Raw genomic sequence first — 19245 nt, forward strand, 5'->3', positions numbered from 1 at the left:
ATGACCTCCACTGAGACTACTTCTGTTGAAAATACCTGAGAAAGATTTCAAAAAAAAAAAAAATGATATCTGTCAGTTTATGGAGGCTAGGGGCAGAATGTGGTGGTTTGAGTCAGGTGTCCCCCATAAATTAGGTGTTCTGAATCCTAGGTTCCCAGCTGATGGAGATTTGGGAATTAACGCCTCCTGGAGGTAGTGTATTGTTGGGAGCAGGCTTATGGGTGTTATAGCCAGTGTCCCCTTGCCAGTGTTTGGCACACTGTCCTATTGCTTTGTCCATCTTATGTTGGCCAGAGGGTGATGTCCACCCTCTGCTCATGCCATTGTTTCCCCCTGCCATCATGGAGCTTCCCCTCAAGCCTATAAGCCAAAATAAACCCTTCCCCCCCCAAAAAAAATGATATCTGCTCAAAGAATTCAAAGGAATCAAAGAAGAAACAAAATGATTGAAGAAATATCAAGAGCACACAGGAAACCAGCTTAATGAAATAAGGAGGTCAATACAGACACGAGTAAGGAAATAGAAACAATGAAAAAAATACCAATCAGAAATACTAGAAATGAAAAACCTAATAAGTCATATAGAAAACTGGAGAAAATCTCACCAGTAAAATCAATCAAGGAGAGGACACAATAGCTAAACTAGAAGACCAGGTAGCAGATCTAATACAGTCCAACAAAGAGAAAAACAAACTAATAGGAAGGTATAATTGGGAATTTCAAGATATTGAGAACACTATGAAAAGACCAAACATAAAAATTCAGGGTATATGCCAGGTGTGGTGATGCACACTTTTAATCCCAGCACTCGGGAGGCAGAGTTAGGATGATCATCAAAAATTTGAGGCCACCCTGAGAATACAGATTGAATTCTAGGTCAGCCTGAGCTAGAGTGAGACCCTACCTCAAAAAAAAACAAAAAAAAAAAAAAACAGGGTATAGCAGAAGGAGAAGAATTTCACTCCAAAGGTATAGCAGCCATTTTCAACAAAATCATAGGGGAAATTTTCCCCAAAATTGGGGAAAAAAGTGCCAATGCAGATACAGGAAGCTTTTAGAACACCAAACAGACAAAATTAGGAAAGAACCTCTAACCATCATACTATAATTAAACCACAAAACATGCAAAACAAAGAAAATATATTGAAGGTAGTTAAAGACAAAAATCAAGTCACATACAAAGGCAAAGACAAAAATCAAGTCACATACAAAGGCAAGCCCATCAAGATAACAGCAGATTACGCAACACAAACTTTAAAAGCCAAAGGTCTTATAATGATATTTTCCAAGTTCTGGAAGATAACAACTATCAACCAAGATTACTTTCACCTGCAACACTATCCATCAAAATAGAGAAATAAGGACATTCCACAGCAACAACAACAAACAGACAAAAGATATACATGAAAACTAAACCAGCTCTACAGTAAATACTTGAAATGATCTTCCATGTGGAAGAGGGAAAAAAAGCACACATGTAAAGAACCAGAAAAAAATAAACCATACTCAAATAATAGTTAATATAAGAGAGTAAAGGAAAATCCAGAACCACAAAAAAGAAGAATGGCAAGAATAAATACATACCATTCAAGAATAACTCTTGCCTGGAGAGATGGCTTAGCAGTTAAGCGCTTGCCTGTGAAGCCTAAGGACCCCAGTTCGAGGCTCGATTCCCCAGGATCCACGTTAGCCAGATGCACAAGGGGGCGCACGCGTCTGGAGTTCGTTTGCAGTGGCTGGAAGCCCTGGCGCACCCATTCTCTCTCTATCTGTCTCTTTTTCTCCCTCTCTGTCACTCTCAAATAAATAAATAAAAATGAACAAAAAAATATTTAAAAAAAAAAAAGAATAACTCTTACTATCAATGGCCTCAATGCCCCAAACAAAAGACACAGGTTTGTATACTGGGTTAAAAAGTAGGATACTTTGACTTGTTGCCTCAAATTAACCCATCTTTCCATAAACAACAGACACTACCTTAGGGTGAAAGGTTGGAAAACATAGTTACAAAAAACTGGGCCTAGAAAACAATCAGGTATTGCTATACTAATATCTAATGGGGTAGACTTCAAACCAACATTAGTTAGGAAAGATAAAGAAGGTCACTTTATATTGACTAAAGGAACACTCCAACAGGACATTACAGTCCTAAACATAACCTAACATGGGGGCTTGCAATCTCATCACAAACACACTATTAGACTTAAGGTCACAGATAACATGAAATACAATTGTAGTGGTGTAGCAGACAGCTTTAGGTTCACTAAGATAAACTTCCAGACCAGGCACAGTTATGGAGGAAGGGATATTTACTGAAGCTCACAGATCCAGGGGAGTTCCATAATGGCCAAAGGAGCTGGCCTGTCTTCAAGGTCCAAGCAGAGAGAGAGAGAAACACAAGCCAAAAGCCACACAGTACAGCACACTTCAGGAACTCCTGCTAGGCACACTTTGCATATCTTTAGATTGTAATCTGAAACCCACCACCACACCTTAAGACCCACCCAGTGACACTGCCTCCAGCCAGGTGGCTACAGATGCAAACTACAAACAAATAAAAAACTGAATATATTGGGGGCCATCTATTCAAACCACCACAAGTGGTAACTACAACACCCTACTCTCATCCACTGACAGGTCATACCAGCATAAATAAACCGAGAAGCATCTGAGGACATAGAACAAATAGACCTAACAGGTGTCAACAGAACATTTCACCCAAATGCTACAGAATACACATTCTTTAGAGCAGCACATGGTACATTCTCCAAAATAGACCATATATTAGGTCACAAAGCAAACCTTAACAAACACAGAAAGACTGAAATAATTCCTTGCACTCGATCTGATCACAATGGGATCAAACTGCAAATCAACAGCAAAACTATACAGTTTTAACAAAATCATGGAAACTAAACAATACACTATTAAGTGATGAATGGGTCATTGAAGATATCAAGAAGGAAATCAAAAAATTCATAGAATCAAATGACAATGAGAATATAACATACCAAAACACACTGAAGGCATTCCTAAGGGGGAAATTTATAGCTTTAAGTGCCTATGTTAAGAAATTAGAGCCAGACATGGTGTCGCACATCTTTAATCCCAGCACTCGGGAGGCAGAGGTAGGAGGACTGTTGTGAGTTCGAGGCCACCCTGAGACTCCATAGTGAATTCTAGGTCAGCCTGGGCTAGAGTGAGACCCTACTTTGAAAAACCAAAAAATAAATAAACAAACAAACAAACAAACAAACTAGAAGTTTACAAGTAAACAACTTAATGCTTCACCTTAAGGCCTTGGAATAAGAAAAGCAAGGCAAACAAAATATTACTAGACAGGAAGAAATAATAAAGATTAGGGCAGAAATTAATGAAATAGAAAACCAAAAAGCAACACAAAGAATCAAGAAAATAAAGAGTTGGTTCTTTGAAAGAATAAACAAGATTGATAAACTGTTAGCAAATCTGACCAGAACAAAGAGAAAAGAGATACAAATCAATAAAATTAGAAATGAAAAAGGCATCATTACAACAGATACCAAATAAATTCAGAAAATCATAAGGATATTTTAAGAACATATGCTCCACTAACTTTGAACATCAAAAAGAAATGGATGATTTCCTTGATTTATATGACCTACCAAAATTAAATCAAGATGAGATTAACCACTTAAGTAGACCTATGACAAATATGGAAATCCAAGCAGTTATATAAAAAAAAAAAACCTCCCCCTCTCTCTGTCTCTATCTCTCTCTACCTCTTTTGCTCTCTGTCTATAACTCTCATATAAATAAATTTAAAAACATTTTAATGTATGCTGGGCTGGAGAAATGGCTTAGTATTTAAGTGCTTGCCTGTGAAGCCTAAGGACACTGGCTCGAGGTTCAATTCCCCAAGACCCATGTAAGCCAGATGCACAAGGTGGCACATGCATCTGGAGTTTGTAGTTGCTAGAGGTCCTGGTGTGCCCATTCTCTCCCTCCCTTCCTCCCTTCCCCGCCCCCTTCATGTCACTCTCAAATAAATAAATAAAAATAAACAAAAAAATTTTTTTAATCTCTCAACTAAAAGAAGTCCAGGTGCAGATGGATTCACTAATGAATTTTACCAGGACTTCATGCAAGAACTAACAACAATGCTTCTCAAACTTTTCCATAAAATAGAAAAGGAAGGAACTCTACCAAACTCTTTCGACAAAGCCAATATCACATTGATACTAAAACCAAACAAAGAGGAAAAAAGTAAATTACAGACCAATCTCATTCATAAACACAGATGCAAAAGTTCTCAACAAAATACTGGCAAACAGAACACAGGAATACATGAAAAAGGTCATTCACCCTGACCAAGTAGGCTTTATCCAAGAGATGAGGGATGGTTCAACATATGCAAATCAATCAAAATAATACACTACATAAATGGACTGAAGGACAAAAATCACATGATTATCTCAACAGATGCTGGAAAGGCATTTTACAAACTCCAACAACACTTCATGAGCTCTAGAGGTGTAACACCTGCTGGTGTCTGGCTAAATACATATATTATGCTAGCCAAACTGCCTAGTAAATCCTTTACTAAATGCTAATAATACCCATATATTAATGCTACTCTCACTTTTAGTTAGAGAAGCTTCTCTTTTCAGAGAGCAGTAACCTCTGGGATGACTCAGAAGGTACCACAATGCTAAGAAGAAGTGACAGAGGCATGTTCAGCACTGAATCATCTCTATCACACCTTCCCAGGCACAGGGTCCATTGCAGAAGAGGTGACAGAAAGAATGTAAGAGCCAAAGGAAGGGTAGGACTCCTTACAATACATTCTTCTAGTCACAAAATGGCCTGTATGTCCATGACCTCACAGTGCTGGCACTACCTACACAAGACCCTCATAATAGGAGGAAAAGATGATGACATCAAAATAAGAGAGACTGATTGAGGGGGGAAGGGATGTGATGGAGAGTGGAGTTGTGGGGGGTGGAGGAATTATCATGGTTTATTGTCTATAGTTATGGAAGCTTTCAATAATAAAAAAATAGAAAAAATTTAAAAATAAAGTAAAACAAAATAAAATATCAACTTGAAATGTTAGGGTCTAAAACCAAGCTATTTAATCCATTAATGTCACCCAATGTATGGTATGCTTGAGTTTCTGTACAACACAAGGAAAAGCAAGATACACTACTGAAATTATTTGAAATTAGCAAACAGTAATAAAATATAATAAAGTTCAAGAAAATGAATTATTTTCTTTGATACAACTCTTTTTTAAAAAAAGCCAAAAGCAAAGTAATATTCAGGCGCAGCCAAAAAGATAAGATCTGAATTTAGAAGGAAAAAAAAAAAAGAATATGGCAGGTTTCCTTTTTCAATTTTTTTTATTTTTTATTTTTTTTTTTTAATTTTTATTTATTTATTTGAGAGCAACAGACACAGAGAGAAAGACAGATAGGGGGAGAGAGAGAGAATGGGCGCGCCAGGGCTTTCAGCCTCTGCAAACGAACTCCAGACGCATGCGCCCCCTTATGCATCTGGCTAACGTGGGACCTGGGGAACTGAGCCTCGAACCGGGGTCCTTAGGCTTCATAGGCAAGCACTTAACCGCTAAGACATCTCTCCAGCCCTCAATTTTTTTTTAGTTGGTATACAAAATACAACATTTTCATATATCTGTATTAGTGTACCTAGATTATATATGCCACTCCCCTCCCTGCTGTATATGTCAAGCTTTCTTAATGAAAGCAGCATGAAGAAAAAGAAAAAATACTTAAATTCTTTCAAATGCCCCAATTTAAAATAATAATACACTGATTTAAAGAAAAGGGTTATTGCATACGTGTTTAAATGATGAATAAGGAACTGCCAAGGAGCCTGTCTCTTCTAGATAATCTTCCCAGCTTAATTCCACTTCTTCTAAACCAGACCCAGCATCTGTAATAAAACAAAAACAAAATACAGAAACAGGTAAATCTCAAGAAAACTCAACGTATGAAAGCATATGCTTACTCTAGGCCAAACTGATTGATTTGAATTGTTTTGTTTTTGTTCCGATGGTAAGTTCCTTTAGTGCACTGACTTGTCAATAAACTCAAGAGAACAGTCCTCTGGACTGATGGGGCGACAACAGATCTGAAGTCCACACAAATCGATCACCTAAAGGCAGTGAGAACCCTGGACTGCAATAGAAACTAATATTCAACAGTTAGGGGATTCTAATTTCTTATTTGTTTTGAAGTAGGGTCTCACTCTAGCCCAGGCTAATCTGGAACTTATTCTGTAACAGGTCTCAAACACAGTAATCTTCCTACCTCAGCCTCCCAAGTGCTGAGATGAAAAGAATGAGCAGACTGGGCATGGTGGCACACGCTTTTAATTCCAGCACTGGGGAGGCAGAGGTAGGAGAATCACTGTGAATTCGAGGCCACCCTGAGACTACATAGTGAATTCCAGGTCAGCTTGAGCTAGACTGAGACTCTACCTCAAAAAAACAAAACAAAACAAAAAAAAAAAAAAGTATGAGCAGGGCTGGAGAGATGGCTTAGCGGTTAAGGTGCTTGCCTGTGAAGCCAAAGGACCTCAGTTCGATTCCCCAGTACCCACATAAGCCAGATACACAAGGTGGTGCGTGCATCTGGAGTTTGTTTGCAGTGGCTGGAAGCCCTGGCATGCTCATTCTTTTTCTGTCTGTCTCTGTCTCTGTCTCTCTCTCCCCCCCCCCTTTCCTTCTCTCAAATTAATAAATAAAATTAAAATCTTTTGCAAAAAGTATGAGCAATTATGCCTGGCTTACAGTCAGGATACTTAATCAACATTTCAAACATCAGCTTTCTTTTTTAAAATAATTATTTATTCATTTGAAAGGCAGAAGGGGGATGGATAAGTATGAATGAACATGCCATGGCCTTCACCACTGCAAACTCCAGATGCATGCACCATTTGTGCATCTAGCTTTACATGGATACTAAAGAATTGAACCCAGGTCATTAGGCATTGCAGGCAAATGCCTTAACCACTGAGCCATCTCTTGAGCCCAACTTCCTTTTTTTAAAAAAAGAAAAATATTTTTATTTATTTGAGATAGGGAGAGGCAGAGTTTATAGGGTACACCAGGGCTACCTGCAATTTCAAAGAACTTCAGATGCATCTGGATTCACATTGGTACTGTGAAATCAAACTCAGGATGGCAGGCTTTGCAAATAAACACCTTTAACCCTGAGCAATCCCCCCAGCCCTCAAAATTCAACTTTCAACCTGATTTTGAATACTCTCCAACTGAGTAAAAATGATATTAGTTATTATTTTTGTTCAACCCAGAAAATGAAGTTATTTTTGTTTCTTCTTTCTTCTACTCCTTACTTCCAACTGAAAAAAAAAAAATCTTTAGTTGCTATTATTGAAACATATCTCAAATGTAACCACTCCTTACTATCTGTCAGTAGTACCCTTTACCTTTCAACCATACTTATATAGGATCTAAAATCTTTGGGGAACTACAAAGATCCTATAGGATCTGACCACTGGAAACCTACCCTCCCACTCTTCACCAACCAGATTTATTGCTCATGCATTCAGGTGACAATGTGTTTCCTGCCTTCCCCTCCTCTTTGAGGCAGGGTCTTACCATATATCTAAAGATCTCTAAGTAACCCAGGCTGGCCTCAAACTGGCAATCTTCCTGATTCTGCCTCCCAAAGATTATATAGGTACCACTGGGGTGGTTTGATTCAGGTGCCCCCCATAATTTAGGTATCCTAATGCTAGATTCCCTGCTGATGGCTATTTGGTAATTACTACCTCCTGGAGGCAGTGTATTGTTGAGGGAGGGTGTATGGGTGTTATAGACAGCTTCCACTTGCCAATGTTTAGCACACTCTCCTGTTGCTGTTGTTCACCTGATGTTGACCCAGAAGGTCATGTCCACCCTCTACTCATGCCATCATTTTCACCTGCCATCATGGAGCATCCCCTCAAGTCTGTAAGCCAAAATACACCCTTGTTTTCCCATAAGCTTGGTCAGGCATTTTCGTCCATCAAGGTGAACCTGACTGCAACAACCACCATGCTCAGTTTCTTGTCATTCTTTAATCATGCTCTTTCTGTAAGGACTATCTATACACAGTCTCTCCTCTCAGCTCAAAGCCCCCCCCCACCCCTGCAATAAATTACAGCACTATTTCACTCAAGTCTCTAAGCAAATGCAGCTCTGCTTCCATTCTCATCATGGAATTTATTCATACTTAACCAGTAAATACATTGTATGTCTTTTTACTTCACTACTGGGACATAAACTTCATGAAGATGGATTACTATATTTATCCCTGTAACTACCACTAGACTCAAATTATCAGGATAGGGCTGGAGGGATGGCTTAGCAATTAAGGCATATGCCAGCAAAGCCAAAGTAACCAGGTTCGATTTCCCAGGACCCATGTTAGCCAGATGCACAAGGGGGCGTACATGTCTGGGGTTCATTTGCAATGGCTACAGGCCCTGGCACACCCATTCTCTCTCCTTCTCTCTCTCCTCTTCTTTCTCTGTCAAATAAATAAAAATATAAAATATAAATGTATAAAAATTAGCCAGGTTTGGTGGCACATGTCTTTGATCCTAGCACTTGGGAGGCAAAGGTAGGATGATCATTGTGAGTTCAAGGCCACCCTGAGACTACATAGTGAATTCCAGGTCAGCCTGAGCTAGAGTGAAACCCTACCTCGAAAAACCAAAATATAAATAAATAAAAACAAAAATCAGAATAACTAAATGTACAGTAGGTAGTATTTGTTGAATAAGCAAACATTCAAACGCTGTATAACCCAATAACCCTACTTACTATAAGCTCATTAAGAACAGGGATGAATTTTTGTTATTTGTTCACTAATATGTCCCTTTGCCTAGAACAATTCTTGGCACAGAGAAGTTCTTCAATAAACAGGTGTTAAATGAGTATAACCTAGAGAAACTCATTTCCCATGAACTGAATCTGATGGCAAGATGGGAGACAAAGAAAGGAGAATTTCCTGGGAGCTCAAGGTAAGCCCAGAAAAAATACCAAAATGAAAATACAGAATGAGAAACTGCCTCAAATGAAGTAGACAAGCAAGGACCAACTTAAAAGTTGTTCTCTAACCTTCCTAAGTATATTGTGGCATGTACACACCAACATTCACACATGAACATGTGCACATACATATAAAAACAATAATTAAAAAATTATTTATTTAAGAGAGAATAGGCTTTGCAGGCAAGCGCCTTAACCACTAACCCATCTCTCCTGCCCTAAAAAAAAAGTTTTAAAGATTTTCTTGACACATGGTATGCCATAACCTTTAGGACATTATGCTAAGTGAAACATGCCCACCAAAAAGTCAAATTATATAAACTTTGATGAATAAGAGGTAATGAGAGTAATTGGATTCACAGAGACAAATGATAGAATGGTGGAATGTGTAAGTTTGGGAAAAATCAAATGAGTTCCACAGGTGGAGGGCCTGACTTATTTCAACGTGAATGTATATAATGGTTTGAATTATGTCATTAAAGTGACAAATAGGAGCTAGACAGATGGCTTAGCAGTTAAAGGCATTTGCCTGCAAAACCAAAGGACCCCATTTCGATTCCCTAGAACCCACGTAAGCCAGATGCACAAGGGGGCACACATGCATCTGGAGATCGTTTGCAGTGGCTAGAGGCCAGCAGAGAATGAAGAAAGACTGAGGAAGAAACCCCAGTATCCCACAAAGGAGCCAGCAACCTAGTCTGTGCACATGCCCACCCACACTGCTGGCACCAAGCTGCAAAAGCAGAAACCAAGCAATAAGATTTTCCACTCACATCAGCCTCCTCACAAGGTCTAGAAACCTGAAGGAGAAGACAGTAGGGACCAGCTGAGCAGCTGCTGAAAGAGAACACAAATGAGACTAGCTGAGCAGCTCTGATACAATTCCAGGCATCCTGTACTGTCTCCCATCCCCCAACCATCAGTGCTGCATTGAACCACCAGAGAATTCATTCAGCCCCAAGCCGCAGGGCATCTGGCAAAGATATTCAGAACACCTTCACAGCCCAACATGGAAAGATTGAGGTGGACATTCAGCATTGGTAAGATTTGAGGTCACCCAAAAATGTAACAAGGCTGACTGACAAAAAAGCAGGTACATAGGCCTGCACTGGAAGTGCTAATCTCTCTTTCCATGTCAGGGCAGGTTATGGGTTACATATTCTTGATTGGCTTTACCATTCTCAAGTAAACTGTATTTTGGAGTTGACTATTGTTACTTTTGATGCTTCCTGATTTGTAGGGCCTTTGTCTTTTCCTCTATCCTTACTGGAGGCAGGGTCTGATTCAGACCCAGGCTGACCTGGAACCCATTACAAAACAGAAATCTCAACCTCCCAGTTGACAGGATTAAGGGTGCAGAGCAACACACATCCTTAAGGACTGTGGCTTTATAAGCTTATCTGTCTGTTTTAATCCCCACTCTTTCATAAATATTCTGTGCTGGTTTTGATTAAATTGTCTATATTGCTCAGTTGAATTTTAGAACACGCCAGTAAATTGCTCCACTCAACCTACTAGAATACTTGAATACCAGACAAACTCAAAACCTAGGGTTACTTCTGCTGTTTTCTTGGAGTACAAGAACTACACTTGTCACCTTAAATTCCTACCCTGAAGGTATATAAAGTTGGATTTATATGGCTAAGAACACTGAAGACAATTAGAACACCCAAGAATCAAATTAACTCAGGATGCAAAAATCTCTATATTAAAATACAAGACACACAAAGAATCAAGATAGTACAATTGTTCCAAAAATTATAAATCCAGCCAGGCATGGTGGCACACACCTTTAATCCCAGCCCTCAGAAGGTAGAGGTAGGTGGATCACTATATAGTCTCAAGGTACCTTGAGACTACATAGTGAATTCAAGGTCAGCCTGGACTAATGTAAAACCCTAACTCAAAAAAAAAAAAAAAAAGAATCCATCAGAAATGACCGCCAGTGAGACTGTTTTAGATTAAATGCCTGAAGATTTCAAAAACAAAATGATTTTGATCCAAACTCAGATAAATCAAAGGAATCAAAGAAGAAAACAAACACCTGAAGAACACAGGAAACCAACTTAATAAAATAAGGAGGTCAACACAAGACATGAGTAAGGAAATAGAAATACTAGCAATGAAAAACGCAGTAACTCAAATAAAACACTCTGCAGAAAGTTTTGCCAGTAGAATGGATGAAGGAGAAAACAGAAAATCTAACTAGAAGACCAAGTGGCATATCTAATACTGTCCAACAAAGAGAAAGACAAGCTAATAGGAAGGTATGATTGGGAATCTCAGGATATTGGGGACACTATGAAAAGATCAAATATAAGCCAGGCATGGTGGCACAAACCTTGAATCCCAGCACGTGGGAGGCAGAGGTAGGGGGATCACTGTGAGTATGAGGCCTCCCTAACACTACATAGTGAATTCCAGGTCAGTCTGAGTGAGAGTAAGATACTAACTCAAACCACCCTGCCCCCCCCCCCCCAAAAAAAAGATCAAACATAAGAATTCAGGATATACACCAAAGGTTAGTAGAAAGACCCTACTGCTGAAGACACTATATGCTGTCAGTATGGAACCTAACTGGAATCTGGAAGAGACCCAGTCCCCAGAGAGTTAGCTTGTCTAGTACCTGAAGGGGCTTCATGAGCTACTTAGGAGAAAATGGCCAACAACCTGACGTGATGCTCAACCAACTGCAATAGTGGCACATAGCCATGGTGGGTAACCACTTCTCTTGGATTGGCTAACAGATCTACTCAGTGGAATGAAACCCATAGCTGGAACTGGGAACAAGACAGAATTACATCCAAATAATGAGTTTGCTCTCCAATATCATGCTCCCACAAATCTTGGGCTACACGAGGGCCTATCCCTATTAAATTCTCTCTAATAATGGGTATCCCATTTATCCAGTGCTGACTTCACTCTGTTGGAGAATCTGCTTCTCTTTTTCAGATGAACACAGACCCTGAGGAGAGAACCAGCCCATCGCACCTCACCAAGGCCCCAGTTGAAACCATAGAGTACTTGGGAAAATGAATAAGAGTGCTGCATTCTTGTTGAACCTGGTATCAGCACAAGGGTGAAGGAGATAGACACTGAAAACACTTAACTTCTACTAAATCAGAGATCCAGAGACACAGAGGTTTCCAAGAGCCCATCACTGAAATAGATCTAAAATTAACCCAACATGGCAGAGGGAAATTCACGGAAGAGGGGGCAGAAAGATTGTCAGAGCCACAAACTCAACATTACACACAGATACATTGCTTCTTCTCCATAACTGATGGCTACCCCCACAATGCACGACCCACAATCCACATAGGGATAACTGGTGAGTTATCCAGTTATCCAGTGAGAAGGGTCCCTTGGGGTAGGGGGGACAAGGATAAGGATAAAGATGGTAACAACATGTGCTGTTTATACACTGAGTATGTCATTAACTAATAAAAGAAAAAAGAATTCAGGCCATAGTAGAAGGAGAAGAGTTTCACTCCAAAGGCATAGTAGGCATTTTCAACATAAAAGAAAATTGCCCCCAAATTGGGGGAAAAAAATGTCAATGCAGATACAGGAAGCTTTTAGAACACCAAACAAACAAACCAAGAAAAAAAAAAAAAAAACTCACCTTACTATGTTAAACTACCAAACCAAATAAAATATATTAAAAGCAGTTACAGAGAAATAGCAAGTAACTTGTAAAAGGCAAGCGAACAGGATAACAACAGATTAATCAACACAAACTTTAAAACTAGAAGGGCTTGGAATGACGTATTCCAATTTCTGAAAGATAGCAATTGTCAACCAAGATTAGTTTACCCAGCAAAGCTATCCACCCCAATTGGTGGAGAAGTAAGGACATTCCACAACAAAAACAAACTAAAGGAATATATGACAAATAAAACAGCTCTACAGAAAATACTTGAATCCTTTATGCTGAGAGAAAGCAAAGCACACACATGAGGAAACAGAAAAAAATAAACCATATTCAAATAAGTTTATATAAGAAAGTAAAGGGAAAACAGGAAGCACTAAAACAAGAATGGCGAGCATACATACATACCTTTCAATAATAACAATATCAATTGCCACAATGCCCCAGCTAAAAGACAGCGCACACTGGATTAAAAGTCACGATCCTCATAAATGTTGGCGGGGATGTGGAAAAAGAGGAACCCTTCTACAGTGCTGGTGGGAATGCAATCTGGTCCAGCCATTGTGGAAAACAGTATAGAGGTTCCTAAAACAGCTAAAGATTGATCTACCATATGACCCAGCTATAGCACTCCTAGGCATATATCCAAAGGACTCATCTCATTTCCTTAGAAGCACGTGCTCAACCATGTTTACTGCTGCTCAATTTATAATAGCTGGGAAATGGAACCAGCCTAGATGTCCCTCAACTCATGAGTGGATAATGAAGATGTGGCACATTTATACAATGGAGTTCTACTCAGCGGTAAAGAAAAATGAAGTTATGGAATTTGCAGAAAAATGGATGAACCTGGAAAGGATTATACTAAGTGAGGTAACCCAGGCCCAGAAAGCCAAGCGCCACATGTTCTCTCTCATATGTGGATCCTAGCTACAGATGATTGGGCTTCTGCGTGAGAAGGAAAATCCTTGGTAGCAGAGACCAGTAAGTTAAAAAGAAGACATCAAAGGAAGAGAAAGGAACGGAGGAGGATACTTAATAGGTTGATATTGTATATATGTAATTACAATGATTGTAATGAGGAGGTAATATGATGGAGAATGGAATTTCAAATGGGAAAGTGTGGGGGTGGGGAGGGAGGGAATTACCATGGGATATATTTTATAATCATGGAAACTGTTAATAAAAATTAAAAAAAAAAAAAGGTCAGGATCCTTCAGTTTGTTGCCTCCAAGAAACTCACCTCTCAATGAAAGACAAGACACTATCTTAGCATGAAAGGATGGGAAATGGTATTTCAAGCAAATGGGCCTAGGAAACAAAAAGGGGTTGCTATCCTCATATCTGACAGAATAGACTTCAAACCATTAGTGAGGGAAGATAAAGAAGGTCACTTTATATTGAGATTAAAGGAACACTCCAACAGGAGGACATAATCCTAACCATATATGCATGTAACTTGGGGGCTCCCAATTTCATCAAGCAAACACTATTAGATATGAAGTCACAGATAACACCAAACACAACAGGTGAATTCAACAGTCCACTCTCATCAACTGACAGGTCATCCCAGCAAAAAATAAGCACAGAGACATCTGGATTAAATGATGTCATGGAACCTAACAGATATCTACAGAACATTCCATCAAAATGTTGCAAAACAAACATTTTTCTCAGCAACACATGGAACATTCTCTAAAATCAACCATCTATTAGGACACAAAGCAAATATTAACAAATACAAGAAAACTGGGCTGGAGAGATGGCTTAGCGGTTAAGCGCTTGCCTGTGAAGCCTAAGGACCCCAGTTTGAGGCTCGGTTCCCCAGGTCCCACATTAGCCAGATGCACAAGGGGGCGCACGCGTCTGGAGTTCGTTTACAGAGGCTGGAAGCCCTGGCGCACCCATTCTCTCTCTCTCCCTCTATCTGTCTTTCTCTCTGTGTCTGTCGCTCTCAAATAAATAAATAAAAATTTAAAAAATTTAAAAAAAAAATACAAGAAAACTGAAGTAATTCCTTGTACTCTTTCTGATCACAATGGGATTAAACTACAAATAAGCAATAAGAAAAACCACAGAACATGCAAAAATTCATAGAGGCCTAACAGTACACTACTGAATATTGTATGCGTTATTGAAGAAATCAAAAAGGAAATAAAAAACCATAGAATCAAATGATAATGAGAAAACAACATACCAAAACCTTTGGGACACAATGAAGGCAGTCCTAACAGGGAAATTTATAACTTTGAGTGCCTATATTAAGAAATTAGAGCCGGGTGTGGTGGCGCACGCCTTTAATCCCAGCACTCGGGAGGCAGAGGTAGGAGGATCGCCATGAGTTCAAGGCCACCCTGAGACTCCATAGTGAATTCCAGGTCAGCCTGGGCTAGAGTGAGACCCTACCTCGAAAAACTGAAAAAAAAAAAAAAAAACAGAAAGAAAGAAATTAGAAAGGTTGCAAATAAACAACTTAATGCTTCACCTTAAGGCCTTAGAAAAATAAAAACAAGGCAAACAAAATCAGTAGACAGGAAGCAACAGTAAAGATTAGGGCAGAAATTAATGAAATAGAAACCCCCCCCCCCAAAAAAAAATCCAAAGAATCAATGAAACAAAGAGTTGGTTCTTTGAATGGATAAACAATATTGATAAACCCTTAGCAAGTCTGACCAGAAGAGACACAAATTAATAATATTTGAGGATATATCTTAAAATATATATCTTTTACATTTGAAAATCTGAAAGAAATGGATGATTTCCTTGATTTATGTGGCCTGCTAAAATTAAATTAAGATGAGATAAACCATTTAAATAGACCTATAACAAGTACAGGGATTCAAGCAGTAATAAGAAATGTCCCAACTGAAAAAAAACCTAGGCCCAGATGGATTCACTGGTTAATTTTTACCAGACTTTCATGGAAGAACTAACATCATTGCTTCTCAAACTTTTCCATAAAATACAAAAGCACAAAATTGTACCAAACTCCTTATACAAAGCCAGCATCAGCCATATACCAAAACCAAAGACAGAACAAAAAAAGAAAATTACAGACCAATCTTCCTCATGAACATAGATAGAAAAATTCTCAACAAAATACTGGCCAACAAGCCAGGCACGGTAGCACATGCCTTTAATCCCAGCATTTGGGAGGCAGAGGTAGGAAGATCAACAAGAGTTGGAAACCACGCTAAGACAACTACATAATGAATTCTAGGTAAGCCTGAGCTAGAGTGAGACTCTACCTCAAGGAAAAACAAAAAAACTGGCAGACAGAATACAAGAATGTATCAGAAAGTTAATTCACCCTGACCAAGTAGGCTTCATCCCAAAGGGGTGACACAAATCAATAAATATAATACACTATGTATATGGACTGAAGGACAAAAATTACATGATCATCTCATTAGAAGCAGAAAAGGCATTTGATAAAATCCAATATCCCTTTATGGCAAAAGTCCTACAGAAACTAGTAATAGAAGGAACATATCTCAACATAATAAAAGCTATTTATGATAAACCTACAGCCAACATAGTACTAAATGGGGAAAAACTTGAAACTTTTCCACTAAGATCATGATTAAGAGAAGGGTGTCCACTGTCCCCACTTTTATTTAAGATAGTACTGGAAGTCTTACCTATAGCAATAAAACAAAGACACACTTAAAAGGAATAAAAATTGGAAAGAAAGAAATCAAATTATCATTATTTGCAGATGATATGATTCTGTACATAAAAGAAGCTAAAGACTCTACTAGCAAACTGTTAGAGCTGATACTTTAACAACATAGCAGGATACAAAATTAATACCCAGAAATCAGTAGCTTTTCCATACACTAACAACAAACATGCAGAGGATGAAATCAGGGAATCACTCACATTCACAACTGCCTCAAAACAAAATTAAATACCTTGGAATAAATCTAACCAAGGAAGTGAAGGAAAACTTTAAAACACTTAAGAAACTTCAGAAGACGTTGGGAAATGGAACGACAATCCCTTGTTCTTGGATTGGAAGAATCAATGTTCATGGATTGGAAGAACCAATATTGTAAAAATGTCAACCAGAAGCAATCTACACATTTAATGCAATCCCCATTCAAATTCCAATGGCATTCGTCACAAAAATAGAAAAAACAACCCTAAAATTTATATAGAAGCACAAAAAAAAAACCAAAACCTTGAATAGCCAAACAATTTTGAGCAATAAAAATAAGGATGGCAGTATCATCATACCCAACTTTTAGCTATATTACAAAGCCATATTAACAAAAACAACACAGTACTGACATAGAGACAGACACATAGATCAATAGAACAGAACAGAGGACTAAAATGTAAATCCAGGTTGTTACAGCCATTTAATTTTCGACAAAAATGCCAAAACCATGCAATGAGGAAAAGACAGCTTCTTTAACAAATGATGCTGGGGAAACTGGGTATTTGTATGTAGGATGAAAATAGATCCTTATCTCTCTCCATGCATAAGAATCAAGTCCAAATGGATCAAAGGTCTTAATATCAGACTTGAAACTATGAAACTGCTAGAGGAAAAAAGTAGGAAAAATCCTCCTACATACTGGCATAGGCAATGACTTTCACAACCCCAGGAATAAAACCGTTACTAATCAATGGGACCTTATGAAGTTACAAAGCTTTTGTACAGCAAAGGACACTGTGAATAGAGCAAAGAGACAACCTATAGAATGGGAGAAAATCGTTGCCAGAAATCTGACAGAGGATTGATATCTAGGATATATAAGGAACTCAGAAAACTAAATAATAAGAAATCAAATAACCAAATTAAAAAAATGAGAAAAGGAACTAGACAGAGAGTTCTCAAAAGAAGAAATACAGATAGCATATAAACATCTAAAAAAATGTTCTACATCTTCTCTCTTAAATAGATTTTTAAAAAATTCAAAGGTAATAGGAAGTTATTATGAAATACATTATGAGGCTAGAGAGATAGCTCAGAAGTTAAGGTGCTTGACTGCAAAGCCTAAGGACCCAGGTTCGATTTCCCAGTACCCACATAATGCCAGATGCACAAGGTAGCTCATGTGTCTGGAGTTCATTTGCAGCCACTAGATGCCCTGGCGTGTCTTCCTTTTTCTATCTGTCTCTCACATAAAATATATATATATTCAAAAAAGTATGACCCCCACCGCCAGCACAAGCATCAGTAAGCACTAGAGACCTGGGGAAGGGAGCTTACAGCACCCAGAACTGGTGACCAGAGAAGCAATCCAGCGACCCAGCCAGCCTACTTGAATCCACAGTGCACCAAAGAGAGACCCAAGCAGGAACACAGGATAACTGAGACCACACCATCCCAAAAGGTAACTGGGATTACACCAGGTCAGTACCCACCAAATAAGACTAGAATATAGGCCTGAACTGGAAGTGCTAATTACACCTTCCATATTAGGATAAATTATATGCTAAATCAGATGGATAGTTGGATTTGCCATTTTTAAAAAAGCTATATATATTTTGGGCTTGTTATTTGTTGCTTCTTGATTTATAGAGGCTTTGTTTCCTCTTCTGTTGTTCATTAGGGAAGGGTCTTACTTGGTCACAAGCTGACTTGGAACCCTCAACAGAGCAGAAATCGTAACCTCCTAGTTGAAAGGATTAAGGGTGTGGGACACCACACATCTTAAGGGACAGTGACTTTGTTAGAGGATCTTATTGTCATAATACCTACTCTTGCATAAATACTCTGTGCTGTTTTTCATTGAATGTGTACATTGTTTAGTTAAATTTTAGAGTCTACCTGTATTTTGTTCCACTCAGCCTACTTGAATACTCTCATAGCAAGCAAACCCAACATCTAGTGTCACTTTTGTAGTTATTCTGAAAGTCTTAAGAGCCACACCTAGCAACTGAAGCTCCTACCCTGAAGATATATAACATCAGATTGAGTAATACATCTAATAATACTACCGCTACCTAGAAAATCCAAGCATTAAATCAATCCAAGATGCAAAAATATATACGTAACACAAGAAACACCAAAAATCAAGACAATATAAATCCACCAAAAAGTATTAATGCATCAGAAATGACCTTCAATGATAATGAGTTAAAAAAATACATTAAGTACATATATGAAATTGTCAATATAGGAACTTCCGGTTAAGATGGTGGCGTAGGTACCACACCAAAGCAGCCTGCAGAGGAAAAAAGACCAAAAAAACGCAGCAAAATACACACTTTTACTAAAAAGTGAGGTGTTTAGGAAATTGAAGCAGCAGCAGAGAAGTAGAAGAGATCCAGAGCATCCAGAGCCCGCACAGGACGACAAAAGCAGCCTCGGCAGCTTCACCAACTGCGGCAGCAGCAGCGCAACACAAAGCAGCCAGACTCGGCTCCAGCCGCAGCAAAAGCCAGGTGCGGGGATTTTCCACTCACACCGGCACTCTCTGCAGCTCAAGAAATGTGAAGGGAGAGCGGCAGTGAGCGATGAAGGAGCAGACCACGAGGTAGAAGAACACATGGAACAGCGAGAGAACCAGAGCAGCTG

At 38.8% G+C, this 19245-nt stretch overlaps 1 protein-coding gene across 7 annotated transcripts in view; it reads right to left on the reverse strand.

Moving 5' to 3' along the window:
* Positions 1-19245, reverse strand: part of Sfmbt1 (Scm like with four mbt domains 1) — a 303481-nt gene that overhangs the window by 65017 nt on the left and 219219 nt on the right. For all 7 annotated transcript variants that reach the window (XM_045135994.1, XM_045135999.1, XM_004652749.3 and 4 more), the window contains one exon: positions 5840-5934. In XM_045135994.1, the coding sequence (XP_044991929.1) occupies positions 5840-5934 (95 nt within the window). The remainder of the gene's footprint in view (positions 1-5839; positions 5935-19245) is intronic.

Source organism: Jaculus jaculus, chromosome 16, assembly GCF_020740685.1.
Source record: "Jaculus jaculus isolate mJacJac1 chromosome 16, mJacJac1.mat.Y.cur, whole genome shotgun sequence".
In the NCBI taxonomy this organism is placed as follows: domain Eukaryota; kingdom Metazoa; phylum Chordata; class Mammalia; order Rodentia; family Dipodidae; genus Jaculus; species Jaculus jaculus.